Raw genomic sequence first — 25,068 nt, forward strand, 5'->3', positions numbered from 1 at the left:
AAATATCTGAATTCTAAAATGTATCTGAGTTTTGAAATTGATAAATCTTTTCCAAGGACTATTATTACCAGTGAATATTCTAAAGTTTCTTTGCTCCAGGATTAGAGTGGTCAGGGATATGGCAGGGTACGTGAGACGTAAGAAATTGTTGTGGAGGGCAAATTGCTAGAAAAGCAAGTTCACAGGAAGAATTCTGCAACTCCTGTGTGTATGAATGCAGTTTGTCAGGAGTAAATAGAGTCAGAAGACACTTCAGAGATTATTACAAATATACAGAAGTACTGCTGTGCTGCAAACCGTTCTCTGAAGTCTGCTGTTTCAGCAGCCTGAAGTATTATTACTCCAAGGTTATGGATGTACATTAGGCTTAGACTTGAGTCCTGTTGGATTTACAAAGTTAAGTGCATAAGCTTCACAGGCCTGAGGCCCTTATTCAAGGGGAACTCATGTAATTTCTCTGCTTCTAGACAAGGCCAGGCCTGCAGTTTCTAACAGTAATTAATTACCTCTGGCTAAACCTAGCAGTTAGGTGATATAAGCATATTCTATTATTTATATGTGTCAGTTGTAAACTGGTAAGGTGTGGATGAATTCTTAACTCGTTCTAGTTCACAGTGGATAAAATCAGTTGAGTGCTGGCAATAGAAGATTTGGACATTCTTTGTTGGGTATTAAGTGTCTAAAGTACTCATTTGGTGAAGCTAGAGCCTCAAACCTTAGCTAAGTCATTATATACAAAGGAAGCTCTTTCTATTGGAGCAGTTTGGTCTCTTTTGGTGCCTGGAAGGGAAGCATATGAAGAAAGTCAGCTTCCAAACTCAAGTTCAGCAAACATAAAGTCCAGACCAGTGTCACCATTGGTACAGTGGTGCTCATTTGTGAAAGCTGAAGTAAAGCCCTATGCCAGCATGAATTTATTATCATCTTTGCATTTCAGTTTGTGTCTCTGGTGCCTGATTTAAAAAATTACCTTTTTGTAAAGTAGCATCCATGAAGAATAGGTAAATGGATCAGCAAAGTAAGGATTAAGTTTACCTGCATGGGAGCCACTATCCTATGATGAACAATTTTTCAATAAGTGTCGTTTGCAACTGTTATGAAAATCTGTCAGTGCCTGTGTCTTTTACAGAGCAACCGTGCTGACAGCTCAGAGGTGAGGGAGTTCTGCTGTAGAGCTGCAGGAAGAGCTGAATGTGCCTGCATGGTTCTTTCACCTGAGTGACAGGTCAGAAAGAATAGCTCTCCAGCCTTCCTGGTGGCTCTTTGCATATGGAAACAATAAACAAGCAATCCATCTGTTTGTGGATCTTCTTTAAATCATTGATCCAGACATGTCATATTTTATAAACCATTTACTTCCAGTTAAAATTTTTTGCTTTGAGTTTCATGAAATAAGATTTCCATACTACAGAATTACGGAGCATAAAAGGAAAAGGAGTGAAAGCCAGTTTGTGTTTCAGATTAGTACAAATAAAGTGAACAAAGCCATCCATTGTGTTCCATTTGTGTCACTGTTGTTAGATATTAATTTGATAAGGACAGACTGTGTTAAAATGGGGACTGAAAAAAAATGTTGAAACTTTTTTTTTCACTTGACTGCTCCATCATACATTATAATGTTTATTGTTGAGATTAAGTACTCTCTATTCAAGCAGTAACAAGTTTCATAGTGGAACAAAAGTAAGCAGCACTCAAGAAATTCATTTTAACAAAAAGTATGAACAGAAAGATATGAAAACTATTGATTATGTTGTCTGTGGTGACATACAAACAAAATGATAACTGTTCACATCTATACAAGTGGAAGAATGGCAATGTCAGATTGTGCAGAGATTAACATATGAATCTGACATCTTTGGTGAAAATTTATAATTACAATTGATGCTTTGGTAGAGATTGGAATGAGGGTGGAATATTGTCAAATAATTTTTTCTGTTGTTCATGTCATTGCCAACTGCTTAACCCTTTGGTTAGCAGTGATTATTGCTATGGGTAAAGTGACTGTTGTAATAAGTTTTTCTGTGATTTGTACCAGTTCTGAACATCTGTTTCAGAAGGAAACTTCTTAAGCTTAATTTTGTTCTGCAGAAGATGTCATAAATAGTATCATATAGATACTGCTCTCCAGGGCAAAATTTTGTAAAAATGGCTGATTTGTGTCTCAACTGCCTTTACTGAAGAAAAGTAGACCTCTAAACATCAGAAAACTGAAGAAATGTAAAGAATTTATCTATGACTGCTGAGTGCTGGTTTCAAGGTGCCATCATCGCTTCTGTTTCTTATTATTTACAGAAGTGTTTGATAGCACTCTGCTAGCTTGGGTTTCTTGCTACATTCATGACTGGGTTGGACTAGAGATGTTGATGAGGAGGCATTGTAGGGACAGGAGTAAAAAGGAAATCCTTCATTTCCATAGTTAGCTGTTTGGAAGAGAGAGCAAGCTCCAGTAAGTACCAATCATCTGACTTTTATGTAAATGAAGGCATGTCATTGATACAGATGCATAAAAGTACATCAAAAACTTGAGACAGACACTTTCCATGTTTTAAGAATGCATGCTGCATTTTACTTTGACATGGCCTGATAATTTTATTCCCTAAAATGAGGTTATTCTGTTACATAGTTTCAAAATGTTCTTGTTTGGCTGGTTAAAAAGTTGAAATTCTGTCTATCTAGCATTAGGAAGGGATTTAAAAACTCTCTGAACTAAGTAGGTGATTTTGAGAGATCCCATCTTCATTTTCTTATAAAAGCACTGAAACATGAGTCCAACTGCTGATTTTAAAAGGAGTGCTTTTTCATTTGTCTTAGCTATGTGCCTCAAATATGTCAAAGTTATTCAGTGATAGTCTAATCCAGAAATTGTGGTTATAGTGTATAAATTAGCACACAAGTTAACACTGTTAAATACATTATGATAGCTTTAGTGTCTATTTTTCTTATTTTCTCTGTTTTCAGGGACACAAATTGAATGGGCAAAGATTCAAGCAAAGGGTAAAAAAGAAGAGGGAACATTTTTTCATAATTAATATTCTGATTAATATTCTGTAACAGAGCTCATTCCTGTTCAAAGGACTATCTACATATAGGGTTGTAGGCATTATTAAGATCACATTGACTTCGTAATTTGGAATTCAGAGATGCTCCATGTGAAGAGGAAGGGCTGCAGAAGGATCTCAAACTCTAAGGTGTTCTAATGCATCTACGTGGTTTGTTTGCAAAGTGCATACATTTTGTGGTGTTTGTTTCAGGGTAAAATAGCTAATTTCTGATTGTTAGGGGACCCCCTGGGATGCTCTGCTTTGAGATTCTTTTTTAGAAGCTGATAGAACATTGGAGACTGTTTGTCCACATATTTTTTTGTCCATCCTTTTCAAATATTCACAGATCTAGTATATCATAGATTTTTACAGTAATTCATGTTTCAAGGGACCCCTAGAGATTTGCTAGAGCAAATCTGAAGTTTTCAGTTGCTTTGTGTTCAGTTATTTTGAATACTTCCAAGGATGTTCTAATGTTTGATCCCTGTCATGAAAATTCTTTCTCCGTGTGAAATTTCTTTGAATATTATAAAACTCACCTGAGTTTCAAAAGCAGTTTGATTTATATGATTTTTAATACCATTTTTAAGAACATGAACTCTTCTTTTTTCCTATGCATTTCAACATTGCAGAAAGAAACCAATTGAATTAAACCACACAAACTAATTTGTGCAAGAAGAGACATTGGTTCAGGAGGTTAGGTCTGATTTCTAAAACTAGAATTTCCATGTTGGAAGTATCTCCTTGAATGTAACCTTGTTTCCATAAAGTAAAAGTTTTGGAGACTTAAATGAGTCCAAAGAAGTCACTTAATTACTAGTTAGCAGTGGTTTTCTTCATTGCTGGTTGTGTTCTCCACTGTTGTAAATTGATTTGGATCTATAAATTCTCATTTACAGGGCAGTTTACAAAATCCTTTTTTTGCCATACATTAAAAAGTAGTGCCCGTGTGTTTCTACTGTTTCAGAAGAAGTGTGTAACATTGCACAGTATTTTTGAAATCAGCAGCACAAAATCCTACTATGAAAAATCACCTTGTGTTGCCTGTCTGAGCAGCCTCCGTCAGTGTTCCCTGAGCCCACCCTCAGGTGGGAGTTTGGTGCTAAAGACAGCAGAGCAGGCACAGGAGGCCCCTGGGTCCCATGAGCTGGGGTCCCTATTCCTGAAGGCTGAGAAGCTCCCTGGCTGCCTTATACTGCCAAGGGGGTGTTGTCACCCATTCTTAGGGTGACAGGTATTTGCTCACTACGTTTCAGGGGCTTCCTGTTCTCAGAATCATTTGGCTTGGAATCTCACTGATGTTCTGCATCAAGAAAGGATCGTTGTCTGTTATAGGCTGACCATCTCTTATTGATCTAAAACTTCTGTTAAAAGTTGCGGTTTTAGTTATATTGGGAAAAAAAGTTTGTTCTATCATATTTCATGTATCTGGAGTGTGTTTTTCTCTGAAGGTGGGCAAATAATGTGATAGGAGTGGAGTCAGTTTCAGGTAGAGAGGCATGGAAAATATTCAGTAGAAAATTAGGGTATTCAAGCATCTTGAATAGCAGTGCAAAGTGAAGCCCCTACTAAAGTCTCTTACTCCCCCAATGATATGACATTACAAAAAATAATGTCTTTGCAGAAAATAATGTCTTAGCAGGGAAGTTTCCCCTGAGGTTATAAGATCTGGAAGTAAAAGGCTTACTCTATTCTCCCTGGTTACAGTAGTGGTCCTGCTATTAAAAGTAGGTTTCTGAGGTATGAACTCATAAGTTCATTAGAAATAGAAACTTAATGTAAGTATTATTTGGCTCTAAAAAGCTAATAATTAAGGGTATTTCCCCCTCACCCCTGGAATTTGAAGGAAGTACTTATTCAAGCTGTAATAATTAATGCAAAATACTTACATAGCTCATTGTATTCAAAATATTCTATAGCCAGTTATTATTGCCTAAATTAAGTGAAGATATCTCTGTTTAGAGCTTAGCATCTGTCCACATTTCAACTATATTAATAATTATTAGAATTAGCATAGATCCTGACCCTCATTTTCTTGTGTTCAGAAACAAAGCCATGTAAGAGTCTTTCTATAATGAAAATTAAAAGGCCAAGCAATAACATTAATGTTCTTTTAAATAATTAATTTTAATGTGTGGAAGTGTGAGCAATAAATGTTTTATTGTAAACCCTGATGTGGTAATTAATCCAAGTGATTAGGACCTAATTGCATGTTCATATTAAATGTTATATTTGCTGTGAAAGACATTTTGTTGGAACTGTGGTTTGGAGGATAGAATTGTGAGAAGAGTGATACTTGAAAGAAATATTTAACTCACTTTCTCACGACTTGGTAAGCCAGAAAATGAAAAAAATATATCCTTTGTTATTATTATGCCAATTATATTTTTAGTACTTCTGAGCTTTTTGTTGCACTGTGCACTTAATTCTATGCAAGAGCGGTGCTTAAACATGAAAGTAATATGTAGGCCCTATAAAATCAGCTAGGGAGTACCTTGGGGCTGGGAGAGGTATTTGTTTTATTAATCATTTACACCTTAATTTGCAAATAATGGAAGTCGTACTATTTCATAAGGCTGGTAATTTCTTTGATGCAAAGAATAAGTCATCCTGTGAGCAGTGTTGGTTTCAGGTGCCCTGGTTGTGCTTTGGAAAGCCCCATTGCACACCAAATGAATTCAGATCTCCACTGAAGCTTTGGAGCTGCTCCAGAATTTCACTAATATATTGATGGAGTTTGGGTCCCTCTTTTAAAAAATTTTTATTTTATTAGCATAGGTGGGTTTTTTCCTTCAGCAAAGTTACTTATTTTAAATATACTGTGGGCTTCTCTGGTTCTATATAGAGCTCAGTTTTTCCCATGGTGAGTCTGCCTTGTTTAAACAGACTCAGTTAAAGGATGAGTTCGCATTTGAATAGTGCTATAAGCTTCAGAAATCTTTTGACTTACCACTTGATCATTTCTTTTTTTCCTCTTCATACCTACCATGCTACATATTTCTGATGATACCATCTTTATTAGTGAAATAATATGCTCTTTCTGTGGGGCTCTTGAAATATGTTCTAACGATGATGGTAATGACTTTGATTAATATTTAATCCCCATGCTGCTATGTTCTTATAAATTACAAGATCTCAAAGGTAGCTGGGGGAGGGAAGAAAGGTTTCTGCTGAAGTGTTTCAGGATTAGAGTGCTTAGGGAGAAAGATACCTATATTTTATTATTTTGTATCTGCTTTCAAATCTGAATTTCAGTGAAACATTTTGTAACATAACCACATTCTTGACAGGGAAGTCTGTAAGATGGATTTATTGTCCAGGGCACTGGACTCATTCTCGTGTTTGTTTATGTTATGGGACTGTTGCATTCCTCTGCATCACCTGGGGATCATTAGAGAGGCCACAGGTATAGCCAGTATAGAGCAAGAGCTTGGTGAGACTTTTTTTTTTTCCTTTTGACTTCCAGTCAGTCAGTAGTGATTATCTAATATCAGTCATTGTTTCACTCTGAGTGTTAACCTGTATTCATGAAACAGACCATTGTGCTGATATAAGCACATTTAATTCAGCAAATACTTCTATTTGTTCTCTTCTTGTCCAAGGCTATTTTAATAAGCAAGAAATGGTCTTGTTTAAAGTATTTACTTAGAGAGCTTTCAAACTGAGGAATAACTGTCTAGAGAATTAGAAATTCTCTATGCATTTGTAGTTACATAGATTCTCTCAATTTACTAATATACTGTAAATATTATGTATACACACCAAACTTGAATGAATTCAACATATGGTTGATGTTTACATAATTTATGAGATGCCACATTATATTAATGGAACTAACCATATACAAAAAAGCAAATGTTGCACTATCATCGAGGGCCTAAATTAACCATACCTTATTCTGTGCTTCCTCAAGTGTTTATTTGCCGGGATGAGGATCCTGGGATGGTGCTCAAAATTTTGGCAATTAAGATTGAAAACCAGTTATCTCATTGTTCCAAACATCATCAATAATATTGATGCCAATTTTTAGACTTCTGGATATTGTTTAATTAAATAATAATAAATAATAAAATAAAATAAATAATAAAAGGTATGTCCAAGTCTGCTTTTTGGTCTAAACACAACATTATCCTCATATTAATAATCGAGTTAGAAAAACCTAATAAAGAGTTATTTTAAAAGGATGAAAGGTGAAAGAAATGGTTTCTCTCTTTAATCAGCAATTTAACAATTTTTTAAGACGCATGGCTTTCTCAGTAAGGATTAAATTGGTTTTCAATGAAAAAAAAAGTGTGGTGAAGTGGTTCTGGGATACTAGGAGAAATGAAGTGGCTTGCTCTTTATCATAGCTTGCTTGATCTGCAGCTTATATTTTATTGATGGTAATACCCTATACTCTATAATACCTTTCAACACAAAATTTCAGTCATTTCAGTAATGTTAAGTAATTAAACCTCCCACTGGTTCTGCCAACGGAGGTGCATTTATCATTATAACTATTTTGCAAGTGGGTAAACAGAGGCAAAAGAGGTTGAATTATTAATTGAAGTAATAAAATCTCTGGGCTCCTATCTCCCAGATGATGTTTAGTACTTCCTCCAAAATTTTGTTAAAAATTCAGTATAATTAAATGTATACATCTCACTTCCTGACTTTAATAAACTCATGTAAAAGTATGTACTGAATTTGAGAGAGCATATCTGGGAGGTGTTTTTGCTTTTTCACAGAGGGGCCAACTTAAGGGAGCATTGTCAAACCAAATTCTTAAACTCATTTTGGCAAGATGAATTTAGATCTTAATTAACTTAGTACTTTTCAGGGAAATAGGAGAATTTATTTATTTGGGATGACGTTTCTCTATGCCAAAAGTAGGTATATTACTGCTCTCTGGCACATGAGTTACACCTCATTGTTAAAGTTCACATCTACACTGTGAGTACACATCTCCTAAGTAAAGTCACACAATTATTTTGTCCTTAGCGTGGCTTAAAACAACTCCTGGAGAGTGCCAAATTTAAACAGTAGTAAACAGGATTGAAAAACATTTTCAAAATGATTAAAATTAAAAATAGATTGGTAATATATGCATAAAATAATTGTTTTCTTTAGCATGCAATGTCAGATATTGAAGGTTTTCTGCTACTGATAGATACAAATATGGCAGTAATGAGAGTTCACTTCAGCAACAGAGAAGCTGTTCAAGTCTGAAAGCAATCCTCTCCTTCTGACATGCTGGCACCATCATAGAGGAAAATGTCATGGTCAATATAAGCACATTTACTGACAGTTAGGTTTTTTCCTATGTTCCTGAAAACTGTTTGAAACTTGGCTTTTATCAAAAACAGAAACACTGGCCACTCAGAATGATAAAACAATAGTTTATGGCTGAGTCATTTTCCAGTTATAAAGCAATACTTTCATAAAAATAAACAAGGCATACAGGAACAAGCCAAAACAATTACTCAGAGAAATTGTTGCATTCTTGCTGTCCTTGCTTCCCGATTTAAAACAACTGTCTCCAGTAGGAACTGGACAAAAAGCAGTGGGTTTTGTTTCATTAAGTAACTGCTTGCTGATCACTGAGATAAAATTTATCACTGAGATAAAATATAATTCAAAAATGCAATTGATACTAGGTCTACATACTTTTCTAAATTCTAAATTACCTTTTACAGGAAGAACAGGTACATAGATTAAAATAACATTAATCTATTTCACTAATTTACAGACTGAACATTTCCCAAGTGGATAGTTACAAAGAGCTTTTGTCCTTTCTAGAGAAAGTAAAATGCTACTTTAAAGCCACAAGAACTTTTATTAGTAAAGGTCATGTTGATTATTTAATTTGTAGGGGTTTGTTAATTATTTCTGAAGGGTTTTTTTCCCCATACTGTGAGTGTTTTATTATCTGCATCATCATGACTATTTTTTCACAGTTCAGTTTTAACAATATTTTCAAGCAGGAACAGGATACAAATATAAATGCTCAAAACTGAGAGATGGGAGAGGTAAGGGGTCGATAAATCTGCTAACTTGACAGTCTTGCACATTCCAAGTAATGTACTCAGATGTTTCAATGTTAAAGGTAGTTTTTAAATTGCTCCCTGCTCTTTTAAGCTCACATAAGTACTAAGGCAGATGAAGAGTTTTTGCTCTGTCATTCCAAGAAGATTTCTTCTGATTCCTGTTCTGAGGAAGATGATTTCATTGCCATGTCTCACAGTGGGTAGTACATGGGCTGCACCCCATCCATGCTCAGGCAGTTCAGAGGCTGGAATACAAAAGTCTTTCAGACTGTTCTGGCTGGGAGAGCCCCTGGCAGCCTTGTGCAAGTCCTTTGGTCTGGAGCAGGTACCTGTGGTTCCTCTCCAGCTCAGGGACTGCCGTGTGCTCAGCCTCACTCTTGCCAAGCCCTGGTCCTTTTGCTAGGCTGCAGCAGATGAGACTGATGGCAGAGCAGAGCTGAGGGATGCTTCTTGTGCCCAAGTGTGTGTCTTCAAGCTCTCTTTGAGTGCAGAATGTAGGAAACTTAACCAGGTCCAAAAGCTCTGCCCTGGTTGTGTCTGTCATGTAATGGAGCAAGTTTTTCTAGCACCTCAGCACTCTCACTCTCTCACTGGAACTGCCAGCACATTTGAAGTTAGATGATTTCTGTAGGGCTTTACTGAATTGTGGTATTTATCAGGACTGTCAGTATGTAACTGTCAAGCTTTCTGTGTGTCTGAAAAATTCCACCCTTTAGATGGATGGGACTGTGATGTCATCATAATTGTATTTTTATGTAAATGCTTGCTATAAAATAATTTTGGATTAAACGATGTGTTCCTTTCCTGTTGACAGAATATAATTTGTCTTAAATGGCAGCAGACTGTTGTATCTGTTTTCCTGAAAGTTAAATATTTTGATTCACACTTACGATTTATTGATTTTACATTGTTACCAAATGGCATTCCCAAATCAGCTCAGAATATCATGGTTCAAAATCCTGTCGTTCATATGATAAAGTTGTTTTCATGTAATCCACTGTGCAAATGGGTGTGGCAAGGAAAGTGGAAGAGCTAGAAAGAAAGAAATGCATTTTAACAGGTAGTGAGTTTGAAAGAAATCCCAGTTTTTGTTATTGCTGTGTGTTTTTGAGGCAATATTGCCTCTTTACTATTTAACAGTAATAAATCCCAAATTGCAAGGCAGTTTGTTATCATCTTGCCCTGAATTTGTTTGGAAATACTCTCTCAGGAAAAAAAAAATCTTGATGGTGATTGTGCGAACATTCCATGTGCATAATCTGGATGAATTCATGTGCATGAATGCAGTGTAAGGCAAGGCTTCTCAGCTTGGCCAGAACACCTTATACAGAAATGCATTCACCACAGCCAGAGTTGTGCTGGTTTCATGAGGTCACCTCTTCAACACTCTCTGTTTCTGTGCTGCTGACACTTTTGACACCCTTAATTTGCTGCCTTCACATCTGCTATAGCTGATGCTGTAAGAGCTTAGTGTAGGTCAGAAGAAACCTTTTGGGTCTGTGTGTGTGATAAAAATGAGAGAGGTGGCTTACAAGACAAATTACTGGTGTGTAAACTCGCCAAATCTTTCTGGTAATGCTAGTGTCTACAAAGAAAAAAGATGTGAATGGGAAAGACTATCCAATATTCACAGTACCCTGGCATATCTTATGAGGTGCATCAAAGAATTCCTGAATATTATAGGAGTGAGATTAATGTAACATCCTCTACTGACTTTGTCCTCTGCTGTTGTATGCATCTTATTGCATTTTAAAAGCTCTTAAGTTACAAACAAGGGACTGTGTCTCCTATAGCCACGTCTGCAATACATGAATGCGTTTTTCTTATTTCTTCCTTTTTGTTTCTTTTTATCCCACGAGGAAAATGGGGTTTTTTCCCCACCAAAGGACTGTACTTAAATAAAAGGACTGCTTACAGTGGCTAAGAATGGTATTGCTTTGAGCATGTGTACAATATAAACATGCATATAAATAATTCAATCTACCATCCTATTTTCCTGGTCTGTATTTTAGTTCAGCCTTGCTCTCTGGCTTGTGGTACAATGGTGCCTTCCTCCTGGCATAGAAAAGACACTCATTACATTTTGAGCAGCAGAAAATAGTAGCACATCATGAAGCAGTAGGATCTGGTATACTCTATCTGCAAATGCCAAAGGAATGCTTTGTGCTGCTAATATATCTGATAGCCTTTAATGTTTTATAGATTTTCTTAGTGTACACTATTCCTGCCTTTCACTTCCTGTGACTGTGCTGCCCAGTTGTCACATGTCCTTCTATCACAGAATCATCAAGGTTGGGAGAGACCTTTGAGATCATTGAATCCAACCCAGCACCACCCCTAAAACACCACATCACCCAGCACCAGATCCCGATGCCTCCTAGACACCTCTGGGAATAGTGACCCACATCCCTGGGCCACCTATTCCAATGCCTGACCATCCTGACAGTGAAAAAAACCCTTCTAATATCTAATCTGAGTCTCCTCTGTCTCAGCTTTAGGCCATTTCCTCTTGTCCTCTGTAGGCAGAGCAGAAGAGACCAGTCCCCCCTTCACTGCAGTCTCATTTCATGCAGCTGTAGAAAGCAATGAGGTTCCCCCTGGGCCTGCTCTTGAGACAAAACAGGTCCCTCACCCATTCCTGTAAGACAAGTTTTCTAGATGTTTCTTGAGCCTGGCTCCAGCAGCTCAATGCCTTTCTGAAGTGAGGGCAGTACTGAGAGCAGTACTCGAGGTGTGGCCTCAGCAGTGCCCAGTGCAGTGGGACAATCACTGCCACACTTCGCACTGGCTGCACTATTCTTGCTACAGGCCAGGATGCATTGGCCTTCTTGGCCACCTGGGCACATTGCTGGCTCATACTGAGCTGGTTGTCCACCAGCATCCTCCTCCTTCACAAGGGTAGATACATACACAGTAATTTCATTTTTTTGTGTAATGTACATTTTCCAGGCTGTTGGATTTCTGTTAGCTGTCTTATCCTTTGATTAGAGGTATTTTCCTCATGGTTGTTTTAAGTAGCTTTAGGGTTTGCAGGTAAATAGGACCCCAAAACTCTTTGTGGTAGTCTGAGGTATGTAGGTGGGTATAGAATATCTCTGAGGAGCCTCTTACCGTTCTTGTTAGTGGGAATAGAACTTCCTACTGGTGAAATACAAAGTGTTTTATACCAGTGATACAGGATACACTTATTCTCCCACTCAAAGCTAATGTTGGCTGACACTTAATTGTTAGAGTAGGTAAGAGTTAGTTGGCTTAGGCATTCCTTTGTATCCATCTGTCTGGACCAAAAGCAGTGGCAGCTGCAAGAGTCTGCAGGCTGAGTTTCTGTGCAAGTCACAGAGCAACTTTGCTCTGAATCCTAGTGAGATAAAGGAAAATCTGGGGTTTTTTGGGGAATTCATTCCTGTACACAATTGTAGCCTGCCACAGTAGGCTGGCCTGTGGCTTCTCCGGTTGTAATTTAAGCTTAGGGAGCTGGGTTACTGTAACTACCCTGGTCATAGCTGCATGGAATTCTACTAAAAGTAGAGACAAAGTCAATTTAAATACCTGAAGAGGGGGGCTGAATGAGGTTTCTTTAAATCAATGTCTGTTCAGATCAAATTTTATTTTCTCCCTACTTTTTTAATTCCATTGTGTGGATTGTACTGCTACAATTTTGTTTTGCAAAAAAGTGCTTTACTTGGAAAAGAGTTGTCATACAAAGAACTCTTAATTTCTAGATGTTTTAATGTCAAACAGTTATTTAAAAAATATAAACAAAACCATGGAAGAATGCAATTAAATGGCAGAAGTGATTTTTAAGAAACCCAGAAGACAAAGCAATGGCCTTTGAGATTTCCTGGCCTTTACTTTGCAGGATCTTAAAAGCAAACTCTCCTATCTGTATCTCAGCACTTTTATGATGCCTTTACAAGGAAAAGGGAGTTGGATGCAGGCCTGAGTTAGATCTCATGGGGATAGTGTTCTGTACCTTAAATTACAATCAGATGTGTTTTACTTCAGATGAAGTTTTCAGCCTAAAATTGGTAAGAAGCCTAATTATTTGACCAGGTTACTATTGATGTAGGCCACTGTAGAGCTATCTGTCATTTATCCAGAGCTGGCAACACATCACCTTTGAAAGATTTTTATTTTGTGTTTGGAACAGGTTTTTTAAAAATCCATCTCTCTGTTCATTACATAAAATACTAAAAGATGGTAGAGATTGCTATGGAGATTAGAAGTTACAGAAACTGTTCATTTTAATTCTTCTGAATGTAAAATTAGCAAAGAAGCTTGGATGTTTATAGGCTTCCAGTCCTTCAGAGTGCTAACTAGCTCCACAGCATGCATAGGATTCTTGTGCCCTTTGGACTTGGATTGAAAACTAGCAAATTGTGCCCAGATTTTGAAATCAGTCATGTATCTTTGAGACTGGAGAGTGTGGAGTAAGGAGAAATAAATAGATATGCTTTCAAAGTAGCCTTTAATCTATAGACTTATATTTTCTAGTGATTAGAATGCCTAAAATGATCTGATAACTGAAGTATGCAGGATGAAAATATAGCTATTCTGTGATTCACAGGCATAATCATATGGATGAAAACTGGAAAATAAGACTGTGTCACTATTGTATCTTCTGGAGTGTCGTGGTGGTGATGTTATAGATAGGACTGAGATGGTGTTTTACTTGTCAGACCCTCCTTGAAGTTGTTTCTCACTGTGCCTTAGACATTGTTTCTGGCCTTAAATTTTATACTTGCTGCTCATGCTTGAAAATTGCTATTATTTACTGAGTTAGGAGAACAGTTATTAAAGTAAGTTTTAGAATTATAAAAACAAAACATACAGAATTTGTTTAATTAGTGCAAGTCTAAGCCTTTGTTTAATTAGTAGATTAATAAAACTGTAGGGGATCTTTACATGGCTCCTGGAACTTGTGGAGTTGTGATGGTTGGGGTAACCATCTCCAATGCTAAACTCAAAATGGGAGCCTTGTTCTTCATAGGATCGGCATTCACAATTTAGTAGACAAATAGTGATTTGTGGAAGCTGATAGTTACTGAAATGTGGATGTTCTGAGTGAAGGAAAGTACTTTTGGAAGAAGGGGGCAAATAACATACCTATGTGGAAACATGAAAACCCCTGGGTTTTTTTCTGCAAAACAGTAGCAAGTGCTACAAAGTCAGCATTTCCAAGGCCTTTATTGTAAACAAAGTACTAATGTTTATGTTGGGGATTTCATTAGTCTCCTAGCTGTGTACAGATCCATCAGACTGGACTGTGGAATTAAGCAGCAGAGTCTGATTGACTCTAGTACTATAAAGGGGCATTTACAATTATAATCAGTACATTTTAAGATGTGAACATTAGTCTTAGCTGCCATGGGAAAGTGTAGTCCATGGAATGCAGAGGTAAGGAGATAGATTTCATTTTGAAAGGCTGTGATGCTAGGCATTTGCAGATTGTTTGTCATCTCTTTAATACCTTAATAGAAGGGCAGTATTTCCCAGAAGTTTTTATGTGTGCACGTGCATGACAAACGTGGGCTGGGAGAGACTTTACAGAAATAGCATGCTTCATGTGGTACCTAATATAAAATTAGTAACATACATTGATTTGTTTTGATGCTTGCAGGGATTCTTCCTGACAGTGTCACCAGAAGCAGTATTAAAAGTGGCTGCTCAGGCTTCTGCCAACAACAAGATCTTCAGCTTGAATCTTTCTGCACCGTTTATAAGCCAGTTCTACAAAGAGCCGATGATGAAGGTCATGCCTTACGTGGATGTTCTCTTTGGAAATGAAACGGTGAGTCTTGAGAGAGTGATGGAAGGATTTGTATCTCTTGCACTTTGGGATTTGTGTCTCAGGGCCTGCTTCCCCAGGATATAGCCTCAGGCTGGGCCTCAAGGTTGGATATCAGGGAGAATTTCTTCACTGAAAGGCTTGTCAAGAACGAACTGCCCAGGGAGGTGGTGGAATCAGCATCCCTGGAGGTGTTCAGGAAATGCCTGGACATGGCACTTAGTGCTGCAGATCCAGTGATGAGGTGATGGTCAGTCAGAGGTTAGACTTGATGGTGTTGAAGGTCTTTTCCAACCTTGAGGATTCTGTAATTCATGGTCCTTCTTTTTTTATAGAGGGAATCTGACTATGTGAGGTGTCACTAGAAAGTTAAATCTGTGGTCACTGGACTGGGATATTTCAGTAGATGCCAAAGATGTCACTTGACCTGTTAGAGGTTTACAACTTGCTCATTCTAGCAGGAAACACCCAACACATTGGTGCTTTGTCCAACTGTCCATGTGCATAATCTCCTCACCCTGAGTTTAACTCTGCTGCAAGAAAACACATGAAGGGCTGCCACTGAGCTCCTGTAACTCGATTCCTTACCCATAGTGCTGCTATTAATAGCATTTTCTCTGATGAAGATGACTTTTTGGGGAGAAGTGGGAGGAGAAAACTAAGAAATAGAGAGTTGGTTTAAAAGGTTCTCATTGATTTTATGGTGGATGGACTGGCAGCCCATCAGAGGAATGCTTATCTTTGCTGTGTAAGTTGGCAAACAGATTGCATGAAATTCTGCCTGGAAGTACGTGTTAATAGACCAAATTAATTCAGATTTCCCTCATCGTTTTTGATTTTTCTTCACTTTAGAAAGTGTTCCTAAATATTTATTCGTTTTCTCAGCAGGAAAAGGTTGAAAAAAGTCTTGAAATATGTGACACACCTAAATGAAATCTGGGTTTGTCACTCAAGATAACTACAGGAGTAGTTACAGGAGTACAGGAAAATGATGGAAAAGCAACTTACTCTTGTGAGTGGTTATTCCTGATTGTGACAAAGGGACTTGCACCAACACAAGTCAGTTTTTAAACTATTGTCCACATGTCTACATAGGGGCTAGCATTGTTACCTATACTTAAATACCTTATAGATATAGATAGGACTTAAAAAAATTAAAATACTTATTTTTAAAACAAAGAAAATTGCAATGTTTTTAAATGCAAGGGCTAAGGGAAACCTTTTTAACTAAAGTTAACTGCACAGAAAAAGTATTTTCCAGACATGTTCTTGCTATTTCCCGCTGTTACCTTTTTACAGTTTTCTTGATACAGTCCTCACAAAGATGGTGTTGAGTATTTTTGTTAAATAGCAGTGTAATCTCGACACAAAATCCTGTCAGACATCACAGATTATGTAATACCAAGTCTAGATAATTTTACAGTTGAAGAGCTTCACAAAAATTTCTGGATTAAAACTTGAGGATCTTTTAAATAAATATTACTACACTGACCTATTAGGATAATTCAGATCAGAATGTTTCATTAAGTGCTATTTTTCAGAGGTTGTTACTTTTTGTGCATTTGTGTATTTTATAAGCAGTAGCCCATGATACAGGTGACACTCCCATTTCAGAAATTTTATTCCGACTAGGTTATTTTCCTCTGTCATTTGTTTGTTATGGTATTATTCACCTGCTGTCAAAAATATTGTGTAGTACTGGTATGTTTGTTAAAGTTGAAAGACTCCCTGCATTTTCTGTATATAATTTCTGAAGCATTTGGTGTGTTTCAGAATAAAATATTATTATTTAAACTTAAGTGATCATCCTTAAACTTGGCAGTACAATATATATATATCTATATATAAATACTTTAGAGTACCAGCCTCTTTGTTCCTTAGACCAGTCATGAAACCCTGGTCACTTTTTAGTCTCAGCTTCCTGCTGGCTATTTCTACTTTGGAGTTGTTGAAATGCTGCTTGCAGTGGTTTATTGTCTTGCCTTTCTGTGTGACTTGAAGCCATGCTTTTGGCATGATTTGGCATTCTAGTTTTGAGTAGCTTCTGTGTCTTCTCATTGTCAGTAATTCTGCTTTCTGTGTGTGGTTTTTGATAAAGAGTACTTGGAAAACTCAAAGCTCAGTCTGACATGTTCTGCCTTTGTAGCTTCCACCCTTGGTTTTGGTGCTTTTTCTTTCCTCCCATGGGAATTTCAGCTACAAGTACATGCAGGATTTTTTTTGTGTCTGTGTATATGGGCCATGTGTCTGTGTATGGGCCATGAACCACTTGAGCTAGCCAACACCAAGTTTTTGTCCATTTGGTGTGATTTCCTTTTGCTTTTTGCTACATCTTCCATCAGTGTAAGTGCATAAGTTAACAAATAAGCAAGGCGTACTAAGTTGTGTGGTTGTTACTTCATTAGTACTAACAATACTCTTAGACACAATTTTATTCTTCCCTATATTTATCTTCACATCCTAGTCCAATAAAATCCTGTTGTTAAGCACTGAGCTGTTTATTTTTTGAATAATACGAAAACATCCAAATGCAACAAAATTCCAAATTGCTGCCATTCCTAAACTAAAAACAATTGGCAAAGTGATTTTAAATTACATCTTCTACTTAAAAATTTACATCTGAATGGAGATTGGTTATTTCAAGTTTCAGCCAGATGGTAATTAAAATGGGCAAGTTATAAACCTCTCAGAATAAATACTCTAGTTTTGAATGTAAATGCCAGCATAGCCTTAACTGCAGTTTAGACACTGAATGCCGTGCTAACAGCTCAGTATATGTATCCATTTCAGTGTATTAACTCAGTGACCACTGGTGTTTTGATAATTTTTTAAATCTCATTTATAACCTACCTAAGCGCCCTCTCTTGATTGTTTTTTTTTATTTATTAACAGTACTTCATATAACAAATTTAGTACAGAACATTCAGAAAAGGAATAATTATATGGTCATTGCAGTTAACCAAGTAGGGCCATTCTGTAGTCATTATCTAGCAATACATGACTGAAGAACTTGATTATTGTCATTGCTTTTAATTTTTATTAAATTAAGGTTTTTTTAATAGTGTCATTTTGCAAATGGTTCTTAGCAGTAATACCTTCCAAGCTACCATAATCACTGGATAATTAACCTGCCAGGATTAAGCACACTCTACTTTGCCTCAGGATGCTTAACTCTCAAATAAGGTCAATTATCTCCTGATGATAACTGCTTTGTCACAAGTTGCTGCTTAATTCGGCTGTAAAAGCTCACCTTAGAATACATATTTTACAACTCAGAGTAACTTCTAGTAACAGGATGGTCAAAAGAGTGAAAGCTTTGAAAACAACACCTTTACACAGAGCTGTAGAAAGTCTCCTACACAGCAATTATTCTAGGCAAGTAAATGAGACTAAATTTGTATGTATCACTTTCCATTTTCCTGGTTAGGGCTAAATGGTGATGTATATTAAATACTTGACGCATCAAAGTCCGTAATGGACACGGGAACTTGAATTAAATTTCCAGTCATCCCAAAAGATGGGAGTTACAATGGCATCTCCTCAGGGAAGGAACTTCCTTGGGGGAGCAGTCTGTCTATTTTTGCATGTGCACCTGGTTAGCAGTTTCTTCAGGATTTAAGGGAGACTGCAAGGTTTTCACATGATTGATCTTCACATTCTGGCACCAGTTCTTGACTCAAAGGAATATTTATTGATATTGATGTGGTAAAGATCTTCTGGGTTCTCTTGCTATGTATAGGTAGGGCATCACTGAAAAAGTTTAGAATTTAGAACCTTTGGAGTTATAGACACATTGAACTTTTCATCTGGTGCTTTACAACAAAAACAATAAACCAGTGATGTAACTGGTGGTACATCAGTTATACCAGTTAACTTGTACAGCCATCCCTAGAGGTTGAGGAGGTTTTGTAGAAGAGAAATTGTGAAATTTTTTTGAAATACAAAATAATAAAGAAAACAAAGATAAAAACTATTCTTTAAAAATTGATCCTCTTTGTCTCTAGTGTAAAGAGCTGTTACCTCTAAACACTCAGTCTCTGAACAAATTAATTACAGGATTATAAACTGAAGTTTTGCAAAGACACAGCATCTGTGAGCCCATTGGGAAATTGCTGCTCGTGTGACAGCAAATGTGCTGAAAAGAAAGCAGGTTGTGTACAAGACTTGTACATTTTAAGAAGCAATGACAATAGGTTGAGTGGTGGTTCTAGAGTTAGAAATCCTGAGCTTTAAAGAGATAAATGCCTTTGGAATAAGATAGCAAATGGGTCTTGTCATCATTTCCTCTTCACAATTATACTGGAATGGTACATTGTGCCTTCTTTGTTTAAAATATTTTCAGTTGAGGTATCAAATACTAACAGAAAGATCCCTACAAATGTAGGTGGTTTGGACAGCAACCTTTAATACCCTTTTTAAGTCCTTATAAATGCAAGTCTCTTGAATTACATGGAAATTCTCTTCAATGGTGATGAAAAACATTTAATATAAAACTGAGGGGTTGGTGGGATTTTGGTGAGATTATGGTGAGATTAATGAACTCCTTATTTTGAACTTGAAGGCAGTCTGTAGTTTTGTGCTTTTTTTAGCTGAGGGAGGGAATGGAAATACTGGTAAGTTTTCTGGCATAAACTGTGTTCAACACACTAGGATTTACACCTAAATGGCAGTTTCCAAACAAATTTGTCTATTCCCTTGCTGTAAGCTCTCACTCCATATAATTTGATATATTACACATTACATACAAGATATGACACTGAGAACACCCTTCAGTTCCACCTGCAAATTTCCTCTGCTGCATTATCACCTGGGATCAGATTGATACCTGCAGGGTTAGCAATCTGCCCACAGCCCAGAAAAATCTTGAATGAGACATAATCACTTTTGTAAGATAAATGAGCTTCATGGTGATTCTCTTCAAACTAGTGTGCATTCATAATCGCATACCTGAATTGATCTGAATTTACACAGCGCAATTCCTGCTGTTTCTAGACCCAGCACATAGCTTTCCACAACCATGGGAGTTCTTTTACACTGGTGAGTTGTCTGACTTTGAGGAAACAATTAAGAACTACGAGTCAGGAGAAATTCAGATGGCAGATGTAATTTGGTATAGGGAAGAAGAGAGATAAAGTTTGACTTTCAATAAATAATGAAAGAGAGACCAACATTTCAGTCTGTTCTTCAGTATCAGATGGGGCTAAGAAGTGAGGAACATAGTAAAGAATCGCTGGTCATGCCATAATTATTACTAAGTTGATGTTTCTGTTTGAAGTATTTTCAAGTAAGCATTTATAATTATTATTGAAAGGCAAATAATACACGTATTTGAGACAGATTATCTTGAAGAGGCTCATTTTAATACTGCTGACTTGAATGTATGTTATGTAAAGAGCCCTTAAGAAACATTTTCTTCTTGTCTTACTGGACCTGGTCTATATTGAGAGGTTATTTTCAGTCACTGGTTGTTGGCAAGCTATCATCCTTAAGAGTTCAGCCTTTGCCTTCTACATCTCTGTTCACTTGGAATTAAATTTTCAGAAACAGAAATCATCTTAAATGACATTAAGTTGGGTGTTAGTGTTTTGCATTTCAGTTTATATACTGATATTTTCTTTTTTGTTTTGCTTTCAGTTCTCAGAAACTTGCCCCACAGGTGAGGGTAATTATCTTCAGTTCCTAGGCTGGGTGAGAGACTGAGGTTTGCACAGTTCCCTACAGGGAGTCTGTGCTTCAGTTAAAAATCATAGTCGGATATTCTGACCCAGTTTATTAAATACACATGGGAAAAAATTTTGTAAGGAGACATCTCATCTTCCCTTATATTTTAACAGGTAGAGGTTTTTAAGGTGAGCTGCTGCTGGTGTTTACTTTTCCACACTGCAGTAAACAGATAGTATTTCTTTTTATAAATCTTACACTTAAGATTTCTGCAGACCCTTATTAAAAATTGTAATTCTGAATGGAGGGAATTAAAAATTGTAATTCTGAATGGAGGAAAAATAAGTACTATTTTTATTTGAGGTCTTTGTAGAATTTTGATGCCCTTTTCCTGTGATAGATGTTGTGTTTTCAATTATAGGACAGCTATGGTGTTGTGATATTGCTCCTTAATTCATAGAATTAACTTTCTCAGTGGTGGAATATCTAATAAATTGTCGCCATCTGAAAAATGAGAGGGTCTCTAGCACAAGGGAGGTTGATAATGTCAGTGGTGTGTTGTAAAGATGTGCTGTGGGAAGGATGCTGAAACAGCCCAAGGCTATTTCAACTGCAGACACTGAATCTGCTGCTTCTTCTCTCCTCTTTTTTTTTTCCCTCCCATGTGAACTGCAGTGGCTCTCTAAGATAAAATGCTTTTAAATCATTTCCCAACCTTGCAGCCGTTTTTGATAAAAGCCCTGTTATCTGAAATGATATGAATCACTGTGGAGTTAACCATACCTTTTACAACAACATATTTTGTTGTGATTCATTCTGTCTCAATTAATCATCTTATTTATCTATATTGTCTCAGCTGCTACACTGAAATTCATGAGTAATAAGCAAGTAATTATTTTAGTATAGTTTACCTAGTACATCATGAATGAAAGGAAAATTGAGAGCCAAGTATTTAAATTTATATTTAGTGCTGCTTTCAGCTAATGTCTAGCTATTTAAGCAATTTAGGAAGCGTATCTTGAAAAATGTCTTTCTTGTTTCCTGTTATGGGAAACAAGCAGGTATTTAGAAGCAAAGCTTATACTTTCCAACAGACTTCATTTCTTAAAACTAAAAATATTTTCTGGTAGTCTCTCAGAATGCTTAGGGATATTTATTCTTCCTTATGCTATGCAGTGTTGAGATCCTTTTAAGACTGTGAATACTGGAGAACATGCAGCACAAGACAGAATGTCCTTTGAGAGAGGAAAGCAGATTCCACGGTTTTTCAGCAGCTTGTGTTTTACTTACAATGATTGATAACCCTTTTCACTTTGTAGCACTTCCCAGAGCATCTCATAACACTTCATAAACATTAAAGCTCAGAATAAACCAATAAGGTGGGTGTGTAGTCTTGACTACTTTACAGGTGGACAATTGAAAGGTTATTTGCCCAAGGTCATACAGCAAGAGCAGAGTCAGGAACAAGCAAAATTGAATTCTAACTCTTTTCTTCAGTTAAGTGTCCTGAAATGTGTTCAGCTGCTGAATACATCTTGGACAAAACTCACCTATCTGGAGGAAAGAACCTGCAGAATCTGGCTTTCAGTTTTCACTATAATATTAACATATGTCTCTGAAAGCCTTTCAAAGGTAAACTACATATGCCTTTTAATACTCAGATCACTAGGGCAAAAATGTGTAATATATAATATCTAATATATAATTTAAGAACTACAAAAATAAGAGTATGAATAAAATTGAGTTACACAGTTGATACGAACAAGAAGAGAAACTGAAATGTTCACAAATGCTTCATTAAATCAGTGTAAATTCAGAACTTCTCAATTTCACAGAGATATTTGCAGATAACAATGCAGGTGAAAAATAGGTTACAATCAAGCTTTGTTTTCCAATCCAGCTACGGTTAATTCGATGCCTCCACATTGCAAGCCCTGTTTGGGGCAGATACAGCCAGTTTCTGATTCAGAAGATTAGGTTATGCTAAAGCCTCTTATGGTGGCGTGTGCTGGAGATTCTCCTCCTGTTATAGATAGTCCTTGCAGTGGATTGTAAGGCTGCAGTGCTGTGTTATCCCCATGGATAGCATCTAAGTGTGAGCTGATGCAGGCCTCTCTCACCTGCCCTTATCACATGATGTCATCTGCCCCCTTTACTCAGATTGACAATTTTACATCCAGAGCAACATAGAGTTCTGTGGGCCAGACTGCTGTTAATCACTGAGCTGGTCCAGCTTTCTTAAACAACACAATCACTAGATCTCATTAGATGAGAGGGTAATGCATGGTGGTACAAAGGACTTTGAAAGAGAAAACATGATAACCTCTCTGTTTCATCAGATATAAGCAGCCACTGCTGTTAGGGTCTCCAGGCAATACAGCAAGAAACAATTATTGGCTGACTTAAATGTTATTATGAATGGGTAAGTTGTAAATTAGCTGTAAATGTTCTTGGACAGAGGTTTTTATATAAAAGAGACAGTTTTTACCTAAAGAGTATGTACTGATGCTTCCTGTGCTTATGAATTTGAGTCTGACCAAAGGTTCTTGAAAGGGGAGAAAAGGGAAGGATAGTTGAGGAGAGAGTAGTAGGTCCATGCTGATGTTCAGAATCTTGAAAACATGGTTTGGGGGTTTTGGAATAGAATTGGCAATTGGCAATATCATTATTATGTTAACCTATTTTTCTGTACTATTGCGTAGCACTATTTTTTCAAAACTGCAGTTTCAGCCTTGTTCTTTCTCTCATGTTATCCTTCTCTGTCAACACCTTCCTTCCCTCTGTTTATATAGCTCATATAATATTTTTATTCCCTCAAGAGAGTTTCACATCTCATTATAAATCAATTAGCTAGTTTCATTTTTCTGGCTTGCTTCAACAAAGAGCAAAATTAGGCATTTGAACCCTCTCTTCTTTCCAATTAGCTATATAATCTTCTGTTACCAGGATTCCTTCTGTAGATTTTGTAAGAATAAATTTAATCCACTGCTGTTGCCTTAAGACTATTGAAAAGTTGCTATGTATAAGTAAATTAATGAAGAGAGATTATTCCTTCATGTGCTGACATAAACATTGAGATTATTTAGAATGTACATATGCTAAACTATTACTGATTAAAATCTGGGGGTTTTTTTAATCATAGTTTAGGCAATGATGTTAAATTGAAAACTAATTGTTCATATATTATGAAGCACATGCAATGGGGCATAAATATATGTAAGGGTTGCAAAAATATTTTTCTAATTTTAATTTTTTTTCAGAGTTTTCCTAAAAGCAGGAAATAAGCTTGGAAAAGAAATAGAAAAAGTATATTGCAGCATACCTGATATATTTAAAAGATAGATAAAAGCATCCATGGTTTTCCCAAAGGCATTAATTGATCTCTAAAACCTTGCCTTATTTATAAACTTAAGCCACCCCATTTATAATAGCCTTTGGGTGATCATTTTGCAGCCACATCAAAGTGTGTCCTTGAGCTGTATTTTTAGATTTAATGGTCATATTCTGACTTAAAAAAACATTTGTTTAAGTATTGACCTATCGGACCAGAAATGTGGAGAAGTTGCTTTGCTGTATAAGTTTTTTGTTCTAAGTTAACAGAACTTATCCCTCCTAGTCATTGCATTTGGGTCTTTTTTAGTTCTCCAGAGAAGTGATCCATTAAACCTGTCCTTTAGTAAAACTACTGCTAATCCACATGTGATAAGTAACATTGTCAAAATGTTGCTCTTTAAGTCCTCAAACCCTCCTTTGACTCCTCATATTCTGTGTCCAAACCAGCAGCATATGCAATCACTTCAGGGAAAGAAGCATCCACGGGTCAGTTTGCTTTCCCTACTGAAATGGTTTTCAGGTGCAGGAGCTTCTCTCTAAAGGACAGAATTGTAGCAGTTTCATGACTGGGACAGTAGAACTTTTGAAATACAGAAACCTGTTTGCTGGTTATATTTCTGGTGGTGTAGAGGGGAACCCCGTACTCTGAACTTGAAATTCTATGAACAGTTGTGTCCATCGTCTTCAATTTATGTTATCTGAAGGCTATAATTTCACAAGTAGAAAGTTCTTTTCTTCCCCCACAGCTAAGGAGAAGGACTTCCTCTCCACCCTTGCAAAGGTACCAGCCGTCAGCATCTGCTTCTAGTCCCACCAGATGAGCTGGGCTGCAGGCAAAACCCTTTAGCATTGGAGAAACTCATCTGAAGGCAATGGCAAGGGGCCACACATTCCAGTGGAAGACCCTTAGGACCCCCAAGCAGCCTGTCCTTTGTGATACTTGTCAAGCTGGTTTGCTCTTGTCAAGGTATAGCCTTGCTAGCTGAATAAGCTGTTTGAAGATATCCCAAGTATTTCTGGAGTTAGGAATTCTATTTTAAACTTTTCTGATGCTGGAAACTCATGGATCTCAATTCAAGGGAAATTCACGATCTTTTTTCAGAACTTGAGAAATTCTGCTTCTTCATCTTGCTATTATTGTCCTATGAGTCTAAGCCAGTCTGCAGGCACCAATCAACAGCATTTCTGTTCATTTCTCTTTGTCTGTGGCTGCCCTTCT

At 36.9% G+C, this 25,068-nt stretch overlaps 1 protein-coding gene across 2 annotated transcripts in view; it reads left to right on the top strand.

Moving 5' to 3' along the window:
- Positions 1–25,068, top strand: part of ADK (adenosine kinase) — a 268,546-nt gene that overhangs the window by 177,765 nt on the left and 65,713 nt on the right. For both annotated transcript variants that reach the window (XM_066554332.1, XM_066554333.1), the window contains exon 7: positions 14,688–14,858. In XM_066554332.1, coding sequence (XP_066410429.1) covers positions 14,688–14,858 — 171 coding nt within the window. The remainder of the gene's footprint in view (positions 1–14,687; positions 14,859–25,068) is intronic.

This window comes from Molothrus aeneus, chromosome 8, assembly GCF_037042795.1.
Source record: "Molothrus aeneus isolate 106 chromosome 8, BPBGC_Maene_1.0, whole genome shotgun sequence".
NCBI classification, from domain to species: Eukaryota; Metazoa; Chordata; class Aves; order Passeriformes; family Icteridae; genus Molothrus; species Molothrus aeneus.